Genomic DNA, 19,486 nt, shown 5'->3' with positions numbered 1-19,486 from the left:
GAACTTGTGTTTTTGACAACAGTTGGAACTGAGATGCTTTTTTCCCACTGGAAGTCTCTGCATTACAGCTTTAAAAATGTTTGAGTTATTTAAGCAAGAGTGAAACTAAAACATGTAAGAACCTTTAAAAAAATCGAAAACAAAATTTTAGTTAACTTTTCAAGGGTTGTCTGTCAAATCTGGCTTATATTTTTTAAAGGTTTATACATTGTGTTTTTAATACAAATTTAAAATATTTTCCAGATGTTAAGTCATTTTAAATATAATTTACCTCTCACTTTATAACAATAACGTGATAAAATCTTATAAACAATGGTATAATACAAAGTACAATATAAAAAATTACAATTAAATTTGATAACCTGTTTTCACACACCCTTTATGGTTCTTAATACATGAAAATGTTTATATAATATAATATTGTATCATAGTATCATTAAAATCCTTCCATTGTCATCCACTTCCAGTTACTAATGCAGTACCAAAATAGTCTGTTTTGCTGCTTGATGTTGCAAACTGCTATTTATTATTTACATTTATTACCACAACCATAAACACTAGTTTACAGTAAAAATATTAAATAGTTGATCAGAAATCTCACATATTGCCAGATAACAGCTTAATTTTGCAAGGTGAAAAACAAGGTGATTACCTTCTAAACAGTAAAAAAAAAATGCATACAAACTGCCAACAATCACAAAACGATTCTAACCTTATGAACCCAAACTGAAAGTTAGGACATTGTGGCTTTCATGGATGCTCATCTCATAAACATGTTCATTCAGACATGCAGAAGGCCCCATAACATTCACTGCAGCCATGTGTGTCTGAGTTTATAAATACTCAGATTATCAGATTAAAACAGGATGAAGTTCCACAGCTGCTTTCATTCACTATGGGTCACGATGTCCTGGTCGTCCTCGTGGTCACTCTTTACTGTCCTGTCCTGTTCTGTGTTTAAACTCTCACTTCTCTCGTCTTCAACATCCAGCTGTTCAGAACCGCTGGTGAGAAGCTTCCCATCAGGAGTGAACACACAGCCATATGCCGAGTCCTTGTGACCCTAAAACACACACACACACACACGCCATGAAGCTTGTGTAGTGCTAAATATGTTACTAATCAAAGGTTCTCAAGTCACCTGCAGCCTCTTCAGACAAACTCCAGAGGTCACATCCCAGATCCTCACCTGATAAACAAACCAATCAATATCAAGCATTGCCACACAGACTGTGTGAATAAGTGTGTGTGTGTTGTGTGTTTTACCATGTCGCCTTCAGCGATGGATGCTAAAACCAGTCCGTCTCTGGAGAAAGCTAGACTCCTGACCCAAACACGCTCACAACCTCCCAACACAAACAGACACGCGTAATGCATCGGAGACCAAACACGCACTGTGCCGTCCCATGAGCCTGAGGCCTGAAACACACAGGACACATTCAGAAATATACTAGCATTCAAAAGGTTTTTTTTTATTTATTTTTTTATGATTTTTAAGTCTCTCTTGCTCACCAACACTGTATTTATTTGATCAAAAGTACAGTAAAAACAGTCAAATGTTGACATATTATTATGGTAAAAAAACTTATCTATTTGAATAATGGTTATTTATTTTAAATTGTAATAATATTTTATCCAGATCTATATTATAATGCTGCATAACTCCTTTCTATAAGTGCTGGGACATTTATGAGTAATGCATGTGCAATTTTTCTTGTGCAATGGAATTTTCAATTTATGTGCAAGAAGGGATTTTCATGTGCAATACAATTTATTATTATTGCTTATTTATCAATACTAAATTAGTGTGCTATATATACTATACAACTACTGTAATTAATTATCATTATCACATTGGATTTATTATACACAAGATTTGTCATTCTATTGCACCTAATAAATTTAACATTTGATCTAAACTACCGTTTTTATAGGTATAGTCTTTTATTATTATTTGTATGTCTCTATTCATTTGTAATTTATTGATGGGTATATATTGATTCATTTTTATCTTTTTCTTTCTTTATTTCTTTTTGAGAACAATTGTAACATGGAAAGCAATTTCCCCCTGGGATTAATAAAGTTCTTTGAATTGAAATGCAACCTCTGTGAGCAGAAGAAATTCTTTCAGGAGAAACATCTTTTTCTCTTCACTCTCGATAAGAAATCAGCTTTGTGAGCTCACCAGCGTCCCACTGACAGAGAAACAGAGACAAGCCACGTTTCCCAGGTGCCCCTGTAATGTCACAGCCTCTTTTTCCTCAAGAAGTTTCCAGACTCTCACGGTCCGATCCCAGGAGCCCGTGGCCTGAACGACAGAGAGAGGAGGTGAAACAGCTCATGCTGAACGGATCAAAACAAGATGATTCATACCACACTCTGTGAGTCTGATGAGAAGGCACTGCTCTGGACAGCTGCAGTGTGACCCCGCAGATCCTCCAGCATCTCACCGCTCTGAGACATCAAACAACACCACACAAACAGTACTGATGAGATGCACCTGTTACTACAGAAACACACTACACCATTTATGTCTTCAGTTCATTTTTAAGGTTACTGATATGAAAAAAAGCTTAACTATGAGTATTAAAGTTCATCAGTATCCTCAAAACTATTTTTTGTGTTATGGATATGAATGATACCTTGATTTCAAACCTCGATGGGGATGCTATGGGATTTTTTTCAATGTATTTTTAAAGCTGTCAAATGTGCTAGATATTAAATAGATATGCTCAAAAATATTTAAACATTTTCTTTCTAGTCAGAAATCATTAATCAGTTATTATATATGTATGTGTTGCTTGTATATTTTTTATTTTAATTTTATATTTTTAAAACCAATCACATTATTCATATTATTTATACATATATACATTTATAAAATCATTTTTCAGATAATATTTTAATTTGTACCGGCTTTAAAAGAAGCAACAAAATATATTTTGAAAATAAATAAGAACATCACACACACACACATATATATTATATATATATATATATATATATATATATATATATATATATATATAAAACTAATAAAAATAATATATAAAAGAGTAGATATGAAATATTTTATAATATCAAGTATAATAAATGAAATATAATAATAATATAAAATATAATAATTACTAAGTATAATAAATATATACATAATAAAATATTAACATAATAATGAAAATAATATTTATTAGACGAAGTGTAATATATTAACAAAGTAATATATCCAAATATAAACATTTAAAATTATATAAATATTTAAAATTATTACATTTTATATACAATATTTTCTTTATAATATCATGCTTAATATTTTTCTCACACTAAAAATGGCTAAAATTTAGATTTATTTCCTCTCGAAACATTGTTTTGAAAGGGAAGTGTTTGTTTTGTTTGGTTTGGTTGAATGCAAATGTCCCCCATTTACGTTATTCTCTGCAGAAGTCTTTTTGAAAAGGGAAGTGTTTGTTTCAAACATTAGTTCCTGATCTGTAAAGCGACGTGTGTGTTTGTCACCTGAACCCTCCAGATTAGTACTCTGTTGTCCCATCCACCTGAAACCAGCCTCTGACCGTCCGGACTGAAGCTCACCGTCTCCACACTCCCGCTGTGAGCTGACAAGCAGTAACATGTTAAATGAAGTTATGTTTGACTGAAACGATGGTTATTGTAAGGGTGATTATGAAACAGAACAAAGGTTGATGCTGATGAGATGTTGCTGCTGCCACTGCTGAAGCTGTGAATCAGAGTCCTAATGAACTCAGTATGAATACCTGTCAGTATGTGTGTGCATTCAGTGCTGGAGCGGCTCCAGATTCTGACCGTACGGTCGTGAGACGCACTCGCAAACAGCTGACCATCCGAAGAGAAAACACAGGATTTCACAGGACCTGCATGTTTATTTCAAAACAAATAATTAAACAGAAAAGGTTGAACTTTGTGCCCACGTACAATAAATACAATTCTACACTTCATACCCACATTGCACCGCTGAATGGACCCGTTAATGCTTGTGTATATTTTTGCCCTTTTGTAAGTGTTGTATTGTAGTCTTTTGTTTTTAAATCAGTTTTTCTGGATTCTGTGCTCTATGCATCTGTTTGTTTGTGTTCTGGATTGCTTCTACTTACTGACCCCTAGCTTGGTTTCTGGATTTAGTCTTTTCCCTGTTATTGAGCTCTGCTAATAAAACAATACTCCTTCACTATGATAGGCCTACACTTACTTTGATATTTATACATCAGGACATGTTCTAAACAAAAAATAAAATAATAATTTAACTCCAGTAAATATTTTATCAAGATAGGCTTATTTATTTATTTTTTATTTTCATCAATTCATGAAACACATTTTGTGATAACATGCACCACTATATGAGGTAAGTATTAATCTACCAATAAACAGCCAAGTTTTCCAATTGTTTTTTTTTTCGGTGTTTAGTCCCAATTTGTGACTTTATTCATTCAGGCCTGATGTCATTTAGCAGCAACAGAACAGAAGATTCTTGCACTGTGCATTTGATAATCTTCATACTTTCCAAATCTGATGTTCTGGGCCAGATTTCATGTTTATGCATCCTATTTCCACTAAGATACTACTGTATGAGTAATATATTGATATATTTTGTGAGTTAGGGTCACCAGCGCGGCATAAGTGTTAAAGTAGCCCAATTCTGTGGGAAAATCACGGACTTGGCAAGACTGTTGAGAATATAAGGCGAGTTGCTTTATACTGCAGCAACAAACGCATGTGCACAGCTTTCCACGTTAATTATTACGACTCTGATATATTTACCGCAGTGAATTCCAGGCGCTTAACGATACCTGAGTGTCCGCTGAATGTGGCCAGGTGTTTTGCACTGATGGCGCTCCACAGGTACAGTCTGGCGTCATCACAGCACGTGAGCAGAACGTGACAGTCAGGTGAGAACGCGCAGCAGTTCACCTGAGACACGCACAGACGACAACACAACATCCACCTAATCCATTATACATTATAAAAAAAATAGGCAATTTAAAATATAAGCATTATTTAAATACACAGAGAAGGAAAATTAAGAAGCCTACAGACAAAATATCAGCGCGTACCTCTCCTTTGTGTCTGGAATAATACCTAATTTTGGACACGCTGAAGTCTGCTGAGGGATGTCGCCACATGTTTCCTTGTTCATGAGCAATCGCCATTTCAGAAATGTAATAATGAACCACACATGTTCAATAGAAGCATAGCTGCTAGTTAGTGTTGCAGCTCAGATTTGTTTGGGTTTTGATTGTTTCTGTATCCAGAGTGACGCTCTCTAGACTTCTGAGGGCTGCGCCTGCGCTTTATTGGGATTTTTCTCCTGGTTTAGACATTAACTATAAAATTAACTATAAAAGTCTTTAACTAGCTCAGTGTGAATGCTCACCTGCCAGTTGCACTTTTTAAGCACTGCATCAGTTACCTTCATGTCGTTTCAGACTTGTATGACTTTCTTTCTTTTGTAGAACATAATAGAAAATATTCTGAAGAATGTTTGATAGCATAAAAAAACACTTTTGGTTGCCGCTGACATCAATTGTATGAAAATAATAATATTAATAATAATAATAATAACAATAATAATTTCTTAAATCTCCTTTTTTTGTTCCACAGCATACAGATTTGAAATTACATGGGGTTGAGTCTATTAGTTGTATTACATAAAATGAAACATTATAATATACTTATATCTTATCATATTAAATATTATTAAGAAATTACATTAGCAATATGATTTAAGACAAGATGTCAATTGTTTCTTGGCTAAAGGAGAGAACTCTCTAAGAATCCTCTCAGTAAGTCTATGTTTGAGAATCCCAAACTTCAGAAATGTTCACATACTGTAAGGAATTTAGGCACCGTCCTGTTAAATGCATCATCTCTATGCATGTTTTTTCATGTTGTGTGTGCAATATCTGTTTAAATACCAGGTCATGCATGTGTAAACACACTCTGTGACCCTTCAGGAGTCCTCTTGTGCTAGTGTCACTTTTGAACACCACGTACTTTTCCCATAAAAATGTAAGTATTTTTGAGAAATCACCCCCAGGCACAAATTTTCCACACATGTCTGTTTCTGATGTACTCTGTTTGTATAAGGAAGACATCTGTGTTCCAGTCTCACAGTTCAAGAGAGTAACTGACGCACCAGATCAGTAGGCTTTTTATCAAGATGTTTACTCTGAACAGCAGGGTGTTTAGTTGGTGTTTGCATGTTGATGTTTAATAGCTGTTTGCATGAATTTCACGCAGCTCGCTCACAGCAGGAGATGTGTGTTAGTCATTCGATGTGTCCTCATATGCAGGACACAATGACACCTTTCACCTTTACTGAATAAAAATCACTTTGACAGAAACCCAGCAGTTTTAAAAACAAGATCTGAAGTCACCCATAGTTATGCATATGCTTTTTAGAGAGAGAAAAAAAACAGTTTCTAGCTGTTTGGGGACAAAAAACAATCCTAAAATCGTGCATAAGATAACAATGTATCATCTTATCAGCTTATAAAGGAATATTTCACTCAAAAATTAAAAATAGTTGAAAATTTACCCCCCGGCAATCCAAAATGTAGATGAGTATGTTTCTCCATCAGATTTGGAGAAATGTAGCATTACATCACTTGCTCGTCACCAGTGGATCCCCTAGTGAATGGGTGCCGTCAGAATGAGAGCTGATAAACACAGTTGATAAAAACAGCTGATAAAAACATCACAAAAATCTACAAGTAATCCACACCACTCCAGTCCATCAGTTAACGTCTTGTAAAGAGAAAAGCTGCATGTTTGTAAGAAACAAATCCATCACGATAATTTTTTACATCAAACCATTACTTCAGACTAAAACACATAATCACTTTTTTCCAGTGAAAAAGACATTTGTCTGAATCAGGAAAGAAATACACAAATCAAGTATTGTTTACAAGTGAAAACAGTTCTAAGCAAATTTGAGAGGACAACTGTGGATGGACTTCTTCAAGATGAAGTGTTATTATGGGTTAAAGACTCATATTTTATCCCGAGTCGATGGTTTAGAGTTAAAATGTTTTTATTATGGCTTATAAACATGTAGCTTTTTACTTCACGGGATGTTAATTAATGGACTGTATTCATGTGGATTACTTGTGAATTAATGTGAAGTTTTTATCAGCTGTTTTTATCAATTCTTATTCTGATGGCACCCATTCACTGCAGAGGATCCACTGGTCCTATAATGAGCAAACTTTTGGGTGAACTGTTCCTTTAAAAGAGAGCAGAAAATGCATCCCATCTCTTTTGTAGATAACCTCAAGCTCTTTTGGTGCAATATTATGTGTATAATATATGTTTTACTCTAGCACAAAGTAGCACAATGTAAAATATGTAAAAAGGTAATATGGCTGTTATCAAATCAAAAGTGTGTGTGTGTGTGTGCGCGGATATGTGTGGGTGTTTAAGAATGCATGTTTTCCTAGATTGGCCTACTTATAGGTACGAGTTCATCATTTATATAAACAGGAAATCATCACTCATGTTTTTATTATTCATATTCGATCTGATACTGTGTCATGGAGAACTCTTGCAGACTGCAACGCAGTAACCTACAAATAAAGAGAATGCACTGCGGGTTGGATGGGAAGTGAAACACAGATGTCCAGATGGTGTTAGATTAAAAGATCATAAATGTAGCCTATTTTTATTTTTATTTTATCTCTCAACTACAGTCATTTCCTTTCCTTCATACAATGGTTAAACTTACAACAAGATATTTGTTATAAAACGAAACAGAAATTACTGATAGACCAACAGGTCTTAGTTTTTTTTTTCATTTCCAAGTATCATTTGGCAACCAAGTGAGCAATAAATAAATAAAAACTATGAATGTCACCTTTAAGACTTTAGGCGGATAAAGTATAAAGTAAAAGAAGTAATTATGATGTCAAAGGCTGAAAGGGGTTCAAAAGAGGGGGCGATGATGATGTCATCTGTTTGGAACGTTACCGCTATTCTCCAGAGAGAAAGAGAGAGAGAGAGAGAGAGAGAGAGAGAGAGAGAGAGAGAGAGAGAGAGAGAGAGAAGGGATCGCAGTCAGCTCTTGTGTCTTTACGCCCTTTATTTGGATTCCACTCACAGATAAACCGTGTGGAGACTTCTCTTGTTTTGAACGGACCCTACTAGACGTGTTTCTCAGTCATGGGGAAAATTGTTCTTGTCGTTTTGATAACTTTAATTCTTCTAAACGCGAACCAGGCTAAAGGTAAGCGAATTAATATGTTAAATGTGTTTAAACTCGTTTCACTTCAAACAGTTCATTCCTCTGTATAGCAAATTTCCTGTTGTAGCCTACCATCAGTGATGAAAGAAACTGACAATTCAACACCATAACAAATACAGAATTAAATCTGAAAGAAGCATTTTGCGCAAATAATTAAGCTGAATTAGAAATGAATTAAACTGAGTGGAAGTTTAGGCCTATTTTTTTCCTCAAGACTTGTTTCTCAGTGAAATCATTTCAGATTTGATCAACGTCAGTAAAACATTTGATAGTTTTGTTATTTTATAAATATTAATATTCTGTTGACAATTTTAAGCTGTAGGCTATAAGACACAACAGCAGGTCTTATTAAAAATAAATAAATACATTTTGCAATTATCGTGAATAGGATCATTTTTTCCCTAAAGAAACACTTTTAAAGAATATTCCTCTGAAATAATCTATAATCAAACAGATTTGATCAACTACAGTAAAACGTTTGACAGTAAAAAAAACAATATTTGTTTATATTTTGTGAATATATTAATATGTTAATATTAAATATTCAAATTTTAAGTAGTATTAAACACAACAGAAGTTCTTTTTAAAAGTATATGCATATTTTTTAAGATGAAAAGATTTTTTTTTTTTCAAAAATATTTTGCAGCTCACTTAAATATTAGTTCATGCATGTGAATATATTTATACACACATAGTTTAAATATGATTTAAAATAGTTTGAGATGGATCAATGTGAACCATGTATATATAAAAACTAAATAATACTCAATTACAATATTTATCCAGTCCTATGGAAAGCATGCTGGGAACTAGAAACCCACTGCTCAACTTTCGAAGTTATCAAGACAATTTTATTAATTTTATTATAACTGCAACTAAAAATAAAAATAAAAAACCCACAAAAAAGTAAATTACATGCAATATTAAGCTGATGTAAATGATCATCATAATTAAGTAAAAAAAAACTTAGCAAAACTATGTTTGCAACTAAAATGGTTTACTTAAATCAATAAATTAGAAATCTTACCTAGCAACATGCATTTAATTTAGTTGTGGTAATATAATATTTGCATACTACACACACACACACACACACACACACACATATATATATGTGTATATGTTGTGTATATATTTCTTCACCTTGGCATTTAATGACATATATTTATGTTATTTCTTCAACAGCATGAATTTTTGCTGTGCAGTGATTCTTTATTTTAGTGAACCTCATCAATTTTACAGTGTGTGTTTTATAGTTTGCGTTTTATTGTTGATGAACTTGTTGACTTGTTTTGCATACTCTGTGAAGCACGTTGGTCGACTTTGGTTGTATTAAATGTGCTATATAAATAAACATTGTATTGTATTGTATTGTATTGTATATATAAACCTATGTCTAACTTTCCTCTATGTCCACTTACAGGAAAGAGGGCCAGGAAGAGCAAACGAAACAGCACTGTCATCGCCAACCCGAGGACCTTTCAAGGAGACGCCATCCCAATCATTGTACCTCCTCCTCCAAACGAAACAACAGACCCACAAACAAACATCCGCCCATCCGCCGTTGATGTTGAAGTCAAGTTACGAAGCAACAACACGGCAAACTACCTCCAAGGACCTCTGAGCAATAGGTTCATCCCAGCCATCTACATCATAGCCGTCGTTGTCGGCATTCCAGCCAATATCGCCATCTTGGTTTCCGTTGGAACCAAAGTGCGGGCCATTTCTTCGGCTATTTTGTACTGTAGCTTGGCAGCGTCCGACTTGCTGCTGTTGTTCAGCCTGCTGCTGAAGGTGCACTATCATCTCAGCGGAAACCATTGGATATTCGGCGAAACCGCTTGTCGTATCACAACCGCCTGTTTTTACGGAAACCTTTACTGCTCTGCTTTCACACTAGCATGCATTAGCATCAAACGCTACCTAGCTGTGGTGCATCCTTTCCTTTATAAGAGCTTGCCGAAGCGTTCATTGACCACATGGGGTTGTTTAACCGTCTGGACCATATTTATCATCGCCCTTCTGCCGGAATTCCTAGTGCAACAAAGCTACCTCGTCACAGATCTCGGAATAATCACATGCCACGACGTTCTCCCTGCTGGTTTAAGTAACTACCAATGGCTTATCTATTATAACTTAGGCTTGACCTGTGTAGGTTTTTTCCTGCCTCTAGTGGTGACAGTGACATGTTACACTTCTATCATCTGGCACCTGAACCGTTCACACCAAGACTGGGCTCTTTATATCAGAGCTAGCACGTTTAACTTCATTATCTTCGTTTTGTGCTTTGGCCCGAGCAGCTGCCTTCATTTCGTGCATTATGTTCTGCTGTCTATCGGCTTTACAGAGAGTTTTTACATCTACTTCAGTGTGGCTGTGTGTCTGTGTTGCTTGCATAGTGCTCTGGATCCGTATCTGTTCGTGCTCATGTCCAGGACTGTCGGAACCAAACGCTACTTCCTTACACGCAAAGGACATGCGCTTAGCCTTTCTGCGTAAATCAACATGAAATGTGTAGAGTGCCACCCATTTAACTTCCCTAATCTTTGAAACTGGATTCAGTCAAATGTGGTTTTCATGTTGACTATATTATTCTAAAAGGAGATTTCTAGAATCAAGGTTTTTTGGTTTCGATTTTGTTTCTGAACCTCTTTGTTCTAGATTTAAAGTTTTTAATATGTGAAGTGCCACGAGGAGAACTAATAGTTGCAGTTCAAGCCAGAATCGGTTGGACAGGAGCAGGATCTTTTATACTGAATACAAATGGAGAGTCATTTGAATGGCCCTGAAAGAAAAGGATGTAATATACTGCCTGGACTGTGTGTTTTGAATGTTACATAAAGCCTTGTTGACCAAGGCAAAGTTTGTCTGTATATGTTATCCTTATTTGTATAGAGAATCCAAATGTTGTACTATAATGCCTTTATTTAAACTCGCATGATTTTAAAGCACAGCATTAATATAGTCATTAAAACAAATAAAACAAAAGTCGTGCCTGTCTTATATTTTGGTTCAATGAACCTTTATCATGACAGATGTTCATATTAAATATGCAATCTACCTGATGAAGGTCCAGTGGTTTTTCTCTTTATTTTTCTTTGGATTTGATTCATCATACAACATGCAAGATGGATTCAAATTAATGTAATTCTGGAACGGTTTGGAATATAAACCTAATTTTGGGCTCGTTTATAAAAACACACTTGGAAGTTTCTTGTACATGTCAAAGAAGTTGAATGAAATTTAAAACAAAAAAGTTATAGGTGTTTAAGTTTGTTGTAATAAAATAAGTAATTTAATATTTATTTATATTTTATAAAAAAAAAAATATGTGTTGAATTTAATTTCATGTCAAATGAAAAGCATTAAGTCTAAAGAAGTTGTGTTCCAAATTTGACATTGATATCACATCAAACATAGCTACTAGAGTGTTGTTACAGAAACTTCCCAAAAAAAAGTTTATTTCATGTATGATCATACATGAAATTGACATGCATTACATTGTTTACTGAATACTTGCAACATCAATCATACATATACAAATATACATATTCAATTTATTCTCAAAGTTTTTGATAAAAACTAGAAAAGATGTTTTGTCTGAATTATTGGCAGCCAAAAAAATAAAAAATAAATACTTTCGTGATTGTATGTGTATGTATCAGCTTTTTGTAACAAAGCCAACTTGGTGTGTTTTTTTTTTTTTTTGCTAAATTTTCTTGTCACAAATTAATGAATTACTGTCACTACATAATTTTAAATATAAAACAGTGGTCAAATATGAAAAATACAATCTCTAAGGTCTCCAATGATATATAGTTTGTCAAGATTAGTTTAGGTTTAGCATAGAATATTACGGTTTTAAATAATGGGTTTGGGCCCACCGGTGGGCCAGTGACACTTAAGGGGTTAAAGGAATAGTTCACCCAAAAATGAAAATAAGTTGAAACTTTACTCATCCTCAGGAGATGTAGATGAGTGTGTTTCCTCATCAGTATGGATTTGGAGAAGTTTAGCATTACATCAGTTGTTCACCAATGGATCCTCTGCAGTGAATGGGCGCCGTCAGAGTCCAAACAGCTGATAAAAACATCACAGTAATCAACATCAAGTCCTCTATCCATGCATTCACTAATGAAAAAGTCATCTCGGAGAGAAATATGCACAGATCAAGCAGTGTTTACAAGCAAAAACAGTTCTAAACAACAGGGGATGGGCTTTTTCAACAGGAAGCGTTACTATTATTTGGCCAGAAGTGAAAAATGCTTTAATTATATATTTCTTTATGACAAACATGCATCTTTTCACTTCACAAGATGTTAACTGATGGACTGGAGTGGTGTGGATTACTTATGGATTATTGTGTTGTTTTTATCAGCTGTTTGGGCTCTCGTTCTGACGGTACCCATTCACTGAAAAAGGATCTATTGCTGAGCAAGTGATGTGATGCTACATTACTCCAAATCTGTTCCCATAACGAAAGAAACTCATCTTTATCTTGGATGGCCTGAGGGTGATACAATTTTTAACATCGTTTCCTTTTTGGGTGAACTTATTCTTTTATTTAATTGTGAGATGCAACTAGATTACACATTAATCTATAGTTTAATCCGGGTGAAAGCCATGAGATGACTGATAGCCATAAAAATAATTTATGTGTTGCACATGATTAGACTGTTCTCTTGTTTGCTATTCTCCCTTTTTGAACTTTCTTTTCTTCCTTGTTTCATTTTCATGACTTGTCCTGTTCTGACTTGTCTTTTTAGGTGGAATACAAATCACTGTACCCAGTCTGTGCTTGAGGTGAAATGCAGATGCATTCACTCAAACGCTTTACATGAACACACACACATCTCACTGTCTTGACAACTTCTATGGTCTCAGAAGTGTAACATTCCAGGAAAGAGGAAGAGGAAGACTGGTGAGGAAAATGGGAAAGAAAGAAAGTGTTTATCTGTCTATTGTCATTGTTAACACACAGAAATGAATGAATCTATTAGAATCTATTATGTGCAATGGCAAACTTTGGAAAATATCCAAATGCAGAAGTGTTAGATATGGAGAAGGTTGTATTTGGCCTGGTCTTGGTTTTTTTTTTTTTACTCTGCAGAATCAAGCTTTTTATAGAGAGCTATAGGAAATAACGATTAAGAAATGTTCAAATTAATTTGAATTTAGGCTGAGGTTTTGTATTTTGGTGAATTTGGTTGCCTTATGAAAAGCATCCAAGATCCTTAAAAATTTGTTTTGTTGTTGTTGTTGCTGAGAATATGTATATAAGATGAGAACCAATAAACAAGTGTAAAACATAAAGATGTACAGGGGAAGGCAAAATACACATAGGCCCACAACTTCTTAAATTCACAATTAATATTTGAAACATTATCAGGAAATTACAAGACATGGAGGGATATAGTGTCATTATTTATTAATTGATTATTTATTTACTATTTATTTCTTCATTCATATTTATTTATGTATTTGTTTGTTTGTTTATTTTATTAAGGGAAGTCGTGGCCTAATGGTTTGAGAGTCGGACTCCCAATCGAAAGGTTGTGAGTTTGAGTCCCGGGCCGGCAGGAATTGTGGGTGGGGGGAGTGCATGTACAGTTCTCTCTCCACCTTCAATACCACGACTTAGGTGCCCTTGAGCAAGGCATTGAACCCCCAACTGCTCCCTGGGCGCCGCAGCATAAATGGCTGCCCACTGCTCTGGGTGTGTGCTCACAGTGTGTGTGTGTGTTCACTGCTCTGTGTGTGTGCATTTCGGATGGGTTAAATGCAGAGAACAAATTCTGAGTATGCGTCACCATACTTGGCTGAATGTCACTTCACTCTCTTATTAGCATATCATTCATTCATTATTTCATTGATTTGTTTTTATTGATATTTGTATTTATTGATATTTATTTATTTTGTCTTTTTTTATGGTTTCTTTATTTGTTTATTTGTTTCTTATTCATATTCATGATATTATATTCATATTCATAAAATTTATATTTTATTTATTTGTTTATTTACTTATTTGTTCACTCATTTATTTGTTTCTTTATTTATATTTTCTTTCTTTTTTATTTACTTAATTGTTTATTTATGCACTTTTTTATTTCTAAAATTATTCCATTTGGGCTAGGTTCAAACTCAAACTGGTGTGTAACATTTTGCTGTGGTTTCCGGTTTGAATGACATGTTTCCTAGAAATCGTGTGAAACAAGGTTTTTTTGGTGGGTGTGTCAAAAATGAAATATGTTTACAAACTACACAGTATTAAAGAGACAGCTAACACAATGTAATTGACATCAAAATAATTTCACAAGAGCAAGTATACTGTTTGCACATGATTATTTACATTAAAAGCAAAATAACTGAAATAATAAGAGCACAGATCTGGAACTTCTTTAAGTCTGTCTAAATATAATTTAGTAATTGCAATGTCTTCTGGTCCATATAAAAATACTATAGTTTGCTATTGTATTGTGGAGTGACACTTTCAAAAACTTTTATACTCCTCTGATTATATAATGTTAAATATTACAATAAAACAGCACAACAGCAAGAATTGTAAGCCTAATACTCACAATACAAATAATAAGGTCATATAGATCATAATACAGTCTCTGAGTTAAGAAGTGGATTATCTTTCACCTGAAATGTGTTTTTTTATCCTGAAATGCAAGGATCACAATAATTAGGAACCACAGTTTCCACAAATCTCTTCACTTGATTGAGATGTTCTCTTTTATTCTGAACGCAAGATAAGTGACCATAAAAACCGAGCGTATTTTGCAGTATTAAACACATAATTTATAATTATGTATATAATTATGTATATATTTCATCAGGCTCCGAAATTTCTTCAAAAAGAACACAAAGATTGGCCTTCTGGTGTTCAACCACTGATCTATATTATGTCTATTATAGATCAGTGTTTTCAATGCACGTTTCCGTTTAAAAAAAAGTTTTGCACCGCTTTGTCTAATATATACATATTAGAGAGCTTTTTTAAAATAATTATTAATATTATTATTTTTAATTTTAAAACGCTTTTATTTTGAAAAGATTTCCGGTGGCGGGTGATTTGAATCTTCTCGTCTAGTTTCCGGCTTCCCTCACAATCAATCAGCTGATGTGTGTGACGCCAGCGGCGTGGACGCGTTTTTTTTTTTTTAGCGCTTACGCGGTCGCCTGCCAGCTACTTGTTTCCATAAATGCGTGCTAACATTTCCAGTGCTCGTCTTTATTATAACGACCATCTCGACATATTTCGATCTTAGAACGACATTCTAACCGGACTGAATCATGGCACCTATCAGAGCGCACGTGGACACTCGGACACGCGAGAACATGCCAGGGCTTGTCTGATATTCAGGGCCTTCGGGACTTCAGCACTATGGGCAGCATATTCCCTAACCAGTTTTTCCCACATCTTTACCTGGACGGACCTCCTGAAGTAAAGCCGAAGCATAGTTACAGAGGCGTGTTCGCTGTCAACGCTTGACTGGTGAGACGAGACACATAATGATAATTACAGTCCGTCCTGATAATAAATATAATGCACGGAAATACAATGCAATTGTGTTTACCACAAACATTAACTGTATTTGCATATAACGTACCTAAATGTATAATTGTAAAACTGCTTGTTATCATTAAGTAGAGTTATGCAATGACGATGCATGGATAAGCTTAATTTCTTTAAAACATTATCACTGCGGTAAAATTGAATATTGATCGACTTATGATTAAGTATTCATATTCCTAATTAGTGTCAATAAATATGCATATATTAAAAATGTCTTGAGTATTTAAAACTTTTGCACTTAAATGACTCTGAGCTTAAAGCTGAGATTTACTTTACGATTTAATGCCCCCCCCCCAACCAAAAAAAAAAAAACAGTAATTTTAAAAACTCTACAAACCCTGTTCTTAAATCTTTAGGAAATGTAATTGCTGTTTCAGTTGCATTTCCACAGACTTCCACAGTGTGGTGCAACAGTTCAGTGATGTTCAGTTTTGTCCTGGACTCTCAACCTTTTGTCTATGATTTGAATGGAGCTATCAAATCATATTAGCTCGGCCAATATGGAGATTGTTGGTGAAATCTGGCTGAGAACAAACCTTACACTTGGGAAGACTCGATGCACAAGTATTAAAGAGTATTGTGTTATTGGTAGTGTGTGTGCATCTACCAATAAAACTCAAACAATAGTAATCACTAATGAAAACCAATTTAGTGCAATCATTATTTAACGTCATAGTTAAAAAAAAGTGTGTTCAAGAACAATATGTGCTTCACTGACTGTTATCTTGTACTTAGAGCTCAGAGTACACGACTCCATCATCATCATCATATCATCTTCCTCTACGAAATGTTCTTTGAGTTCATCCAGTACCCAGACATATATAATAACAGATGTTTATATGTCGACATATTAATCAGCTTTTTTTACTTGTGAGAATGGCTTACCCAGAAATCTTCATTTACTCACCCTCATGTCCGTTTATGGTCAACTTTCAAACACTTTGCCATAGTGCAGGGATTCCCAAACATTTTCAGATTAACCCCTTTGATTGAAATATGTTCCTAAAGTATCACCTGAGACTTTAAGTTAATATTTTATTAATTTAACAACACGTTCACGGTTCTCAGATGTTGGTTAATGGTTATTATATCAATGTTATTTCATTGTTATTTTAATATTTGATTTTTTTTCTTTATTTACATGTTTATTTTAGTTATTCAGCTTTTATTTTATATTTATTTTAGTTTTTGTAATTTTACTATTTTTTTTTTTGTCATTTTCTTTTTTTATATTTATAATTAGATTCAGTTTTTATTTTTCAAGTTTAGAATTTCAACTTATTGTAAGTTAGTATCCAAGGCAACATTTAAAAAATGTTGTTTAAGTAAAAAAAAATTGTAAAAATATTTTGCTGTAATATTTATCTTCAGCTTAATTTAAATTAACAAAGTATTTTTTAGTTTTAGTTAATAATGATGATTGCATGACATGGAAAATAATGTAAAAAACATTTAATCGATTTGTAGTAATGGTTTTATTTTATGTGACTTATTTTAAAATTATTCATTTTAACTATTTTCTTAAATTTAATAATTTTTTTGCTGTACTTTAGCTCATAAACTCCAGTTTGAGAAACCCTGTATTAGTACTTTATTTATTTGAAGCTAGTTGTAAATGTTTTTTTTTTTTTAATAAGTTAAATTACAGTTTGTCTTGAACATTATCAGATAGTTTCTGAAGGTACTGAAAATAGTGTTTTAATGGTTCTTTTTCAAACAGGACAGAGCCAGTCCACTTAAAATGAGCTTTCAAAATGTAACCTTATGTGATTCAAGTCCCGTGTTTGAAAGGAACTGCGGTGCATTTGTGAAACACATTTGTCAGAAATACAAAGTACCTCTAGAGGCTGTTTATTGCAACAAAATATATGTAATGCAATAAGTGAATTTCCAGATTGCATTCACGACAACCACAAACCATACATGAAAGCTTCAGTTTCCACTCCTGACTCCCAAGTTTATGATCAGTCAAACCAGATTCTTCTTAAAGAGCATATTTGTGGGTCAATAAGTGTGTCTGGTGAGCTGATGACGCAGTGTATGATGATGTAACAGGTTTGTGACATTCTGTTCTCTTTCAGACTGCAGAAGTTCCTTGAGGAGGATTCCGACATGTACTTCAGTGTTAAGTCGCCATGACTGAACAGAAACAGAACAGGGGCGGAGCTTAAAGACATAGGGGTAAAGCAGACTTATTATTGGACAAAACTTAATTATGGATTTACTATATAGAACTGAGTCCTCCATAAACATCTAGCACCTTATTAGAGTGCACTGTGAACATTTTGTTCGCTTCGATAGCCAAACCAGCATGCAAGGGTTTAGTCTGCAGTGTTTATTACTCATGCATGATTAATTCAACAATCAAAAGTGGATGTTACTGAGATTTGAAATAAATAATATGCAGGTGATGACCTCTTCTGCGAACACTCAACTAATCCACAACCGTTAACAAATGTGCTTCCTGTAACACACATTTACAATCAATTCTTCCTCTCTTTCTCTTTTTCTCTACACCAGCTTGCATGGTAATCTTGCTTATGCTTTTGATTTGGCATTGTGTATTTTGAGTAATATTGGCTCCTGTAATGCTTCTCATTTATAAGTCTCTGGATAAAAGCATCTGCTAGAGGGTTAACTGTAAAATGTCAGGTGAAGAGAGGCCACTTAATAATATAAAAAGATAATATTATCATTTTTATATTTAACTTAGCAAATTTTATGATTTAATAACAATCTGATAAAACTAACAATAAAAAGATTTAATAAAAATGAGGTAAGACTTAATATTAAATCTTTTTATTAATAACAACAATATAAGAATAACAGAATAACATCGAGACCTAAAAATAATTATTATATTATTAGACCTATTATTATATTATCTAATTATTGTTATTATTAAATCCTATTATTTGTTCATAATAATACGATTTGATAATAATAATTAGAAAATATTATAAAATCAAATTATTTATTTTTAGGTCTATATTATACTATTTTTATTATATTGTTGTTGTTTTGTTATTTATTTATAATAGTGTTTATTATTAAATAATTTTTCAGTTCATAATACCAAGACTTATTTATTAGATAACATTATAAAATGCTATTATTATTTTTAAGTGTCTGTATTTTTTTGTAAGTGTTTTAATTTTATCTAATTATTATTAATACCTATTGTTATTTGTAGTAAAACGAGGTAATGCTAAAATTTTAATAATAATAGCTGTAAAAATAACAATAGTAATATGATTTATTAGTAGTAGTGTTCAAATTATTATTATCATTACTCGGCATTTGAAATGTAAGTATTTTAGTATCTTTCAAGGAATTAAATGTTAAAATTATTGGGTGAATAAAGATTTAAGCTGAATTTACCATTATTATTTATTTCAGATTTGTCTATTTAATGAACATTCTTTAGTTTAACACTTTTGTTATTCTTCTCTGTGTGGATCTCAGTTTGTTATTAATCTTTGTCACGTCCTCAATGCAGAGATCTGATGGTAATCTCCTGTTGTTCTGGATCAGAAGGACTGCAGCCTGAGTGATACTCGCCAAATACCTGAGTAATTGAGGGATTGGCTCAGATATTAGTCTGAAGGAGTTGATTGGAGTGTGATTCACCCTGT

General features: G+C 33.5%; 3 protein-coding genes and 1 long non-coding RNA gene across 5 annotated transcripts in view; 3 read left to right on the top strand and 1 right to left on the bottom strand.

The window, feature by feature from the left end:
* The window catches only part of LOC132130933 (calcium channel flower homolog), a 364,794-nt gene that overhangs the window by 26,562 nt on the left and 318,746 nt on the right, over positions 1–19,486 (top strand). The gene's annotated exons all lie outside the window — the stretch shown is intronic.
* On the bottom strand, positions 548–5,908 carry wdr38 (WD repeat domain 38). Of its 2 annotated transcripts, XM_059541920.1 has the most exons (10): positions 5,860–5,908; positions 5,085–5,158; positions 4,821–4,941; positions 3,771–3,887; positions 3,514–3,611; positions 2,374–2,454; positions 2,186–2,308; positions 1,267–1,419; positions 1,142–1,189; positions 548–1,063 (listed from the first exon to the last, which is right to left on the bottom strand). In XM_059541920.1, exons 2-10 carry the CDS (start codon positions 5,151–5,153, stop codon positions 887–889), a joined length of 987 nt encoding a protein of 328 aa, XP_059397903.1. In that variant the 5' UTR covers positions 5,154–5,158; positions 5,860–5,908; the 3' UTR covers positions 548–886. The 2 variants fall into 2 exon arrangements, with proteins under 2 accessions (XP_059397903.1, XP_059397902.1); XM_059541919.1 differs by lacking the exon at positions 5,860–5,908 and having other exon boundaries at positions 5,085–5,427.
* LOC132130215 (proteinase-activated receptor 3-like) lies at positions 8,069–11,257 on the top strand. Its single transcript, XM_059541918.1, has 2 exons — positions 8,069–8,251; positions 9,693–11,257. The coding sequence occupies exons 1-2, from the start codon at positions 8,188–8,190 to the stop codon at positions 10,766–10,768; spliced, it is 1,140 nt and encodes a 379-aa protein (XP_059397901.1). The 5' UTR covers positions 8,069–8,187; the 3' UTR covers positions 10,769–11,257.
* LOC132130669 (uncharacterized) lies at positions 15,395–19,427 on the top strand. Its single transcript, XR_009428755.1, has 3 exons — positions 15,395–15,770; positions 17,933–18,032; positions 19,351–19,427. It is a non-coding gene; the product is annotated as an uncharacterized LOC132130669 (long non-coding RNA).

Source organism: Carassius carassius, chromosome 47 (genome assembly GCF_963082965.1).
Source record: "Carassius carassius chromosome 47, fCarCar2.1, whole genome shotgun sequence".
Lineage (NCBI taxonomy): Eukaryota > Metazoa > Chordata > Actinopteri > Cypriniformes > Cyprinidae > Carassius > Carassius carassius.
The sequence above is the reverse complement of the archived record's forward strand: the minus strand, read 5'-3'. Positions and strand labels throughout refer to the sequence as shown.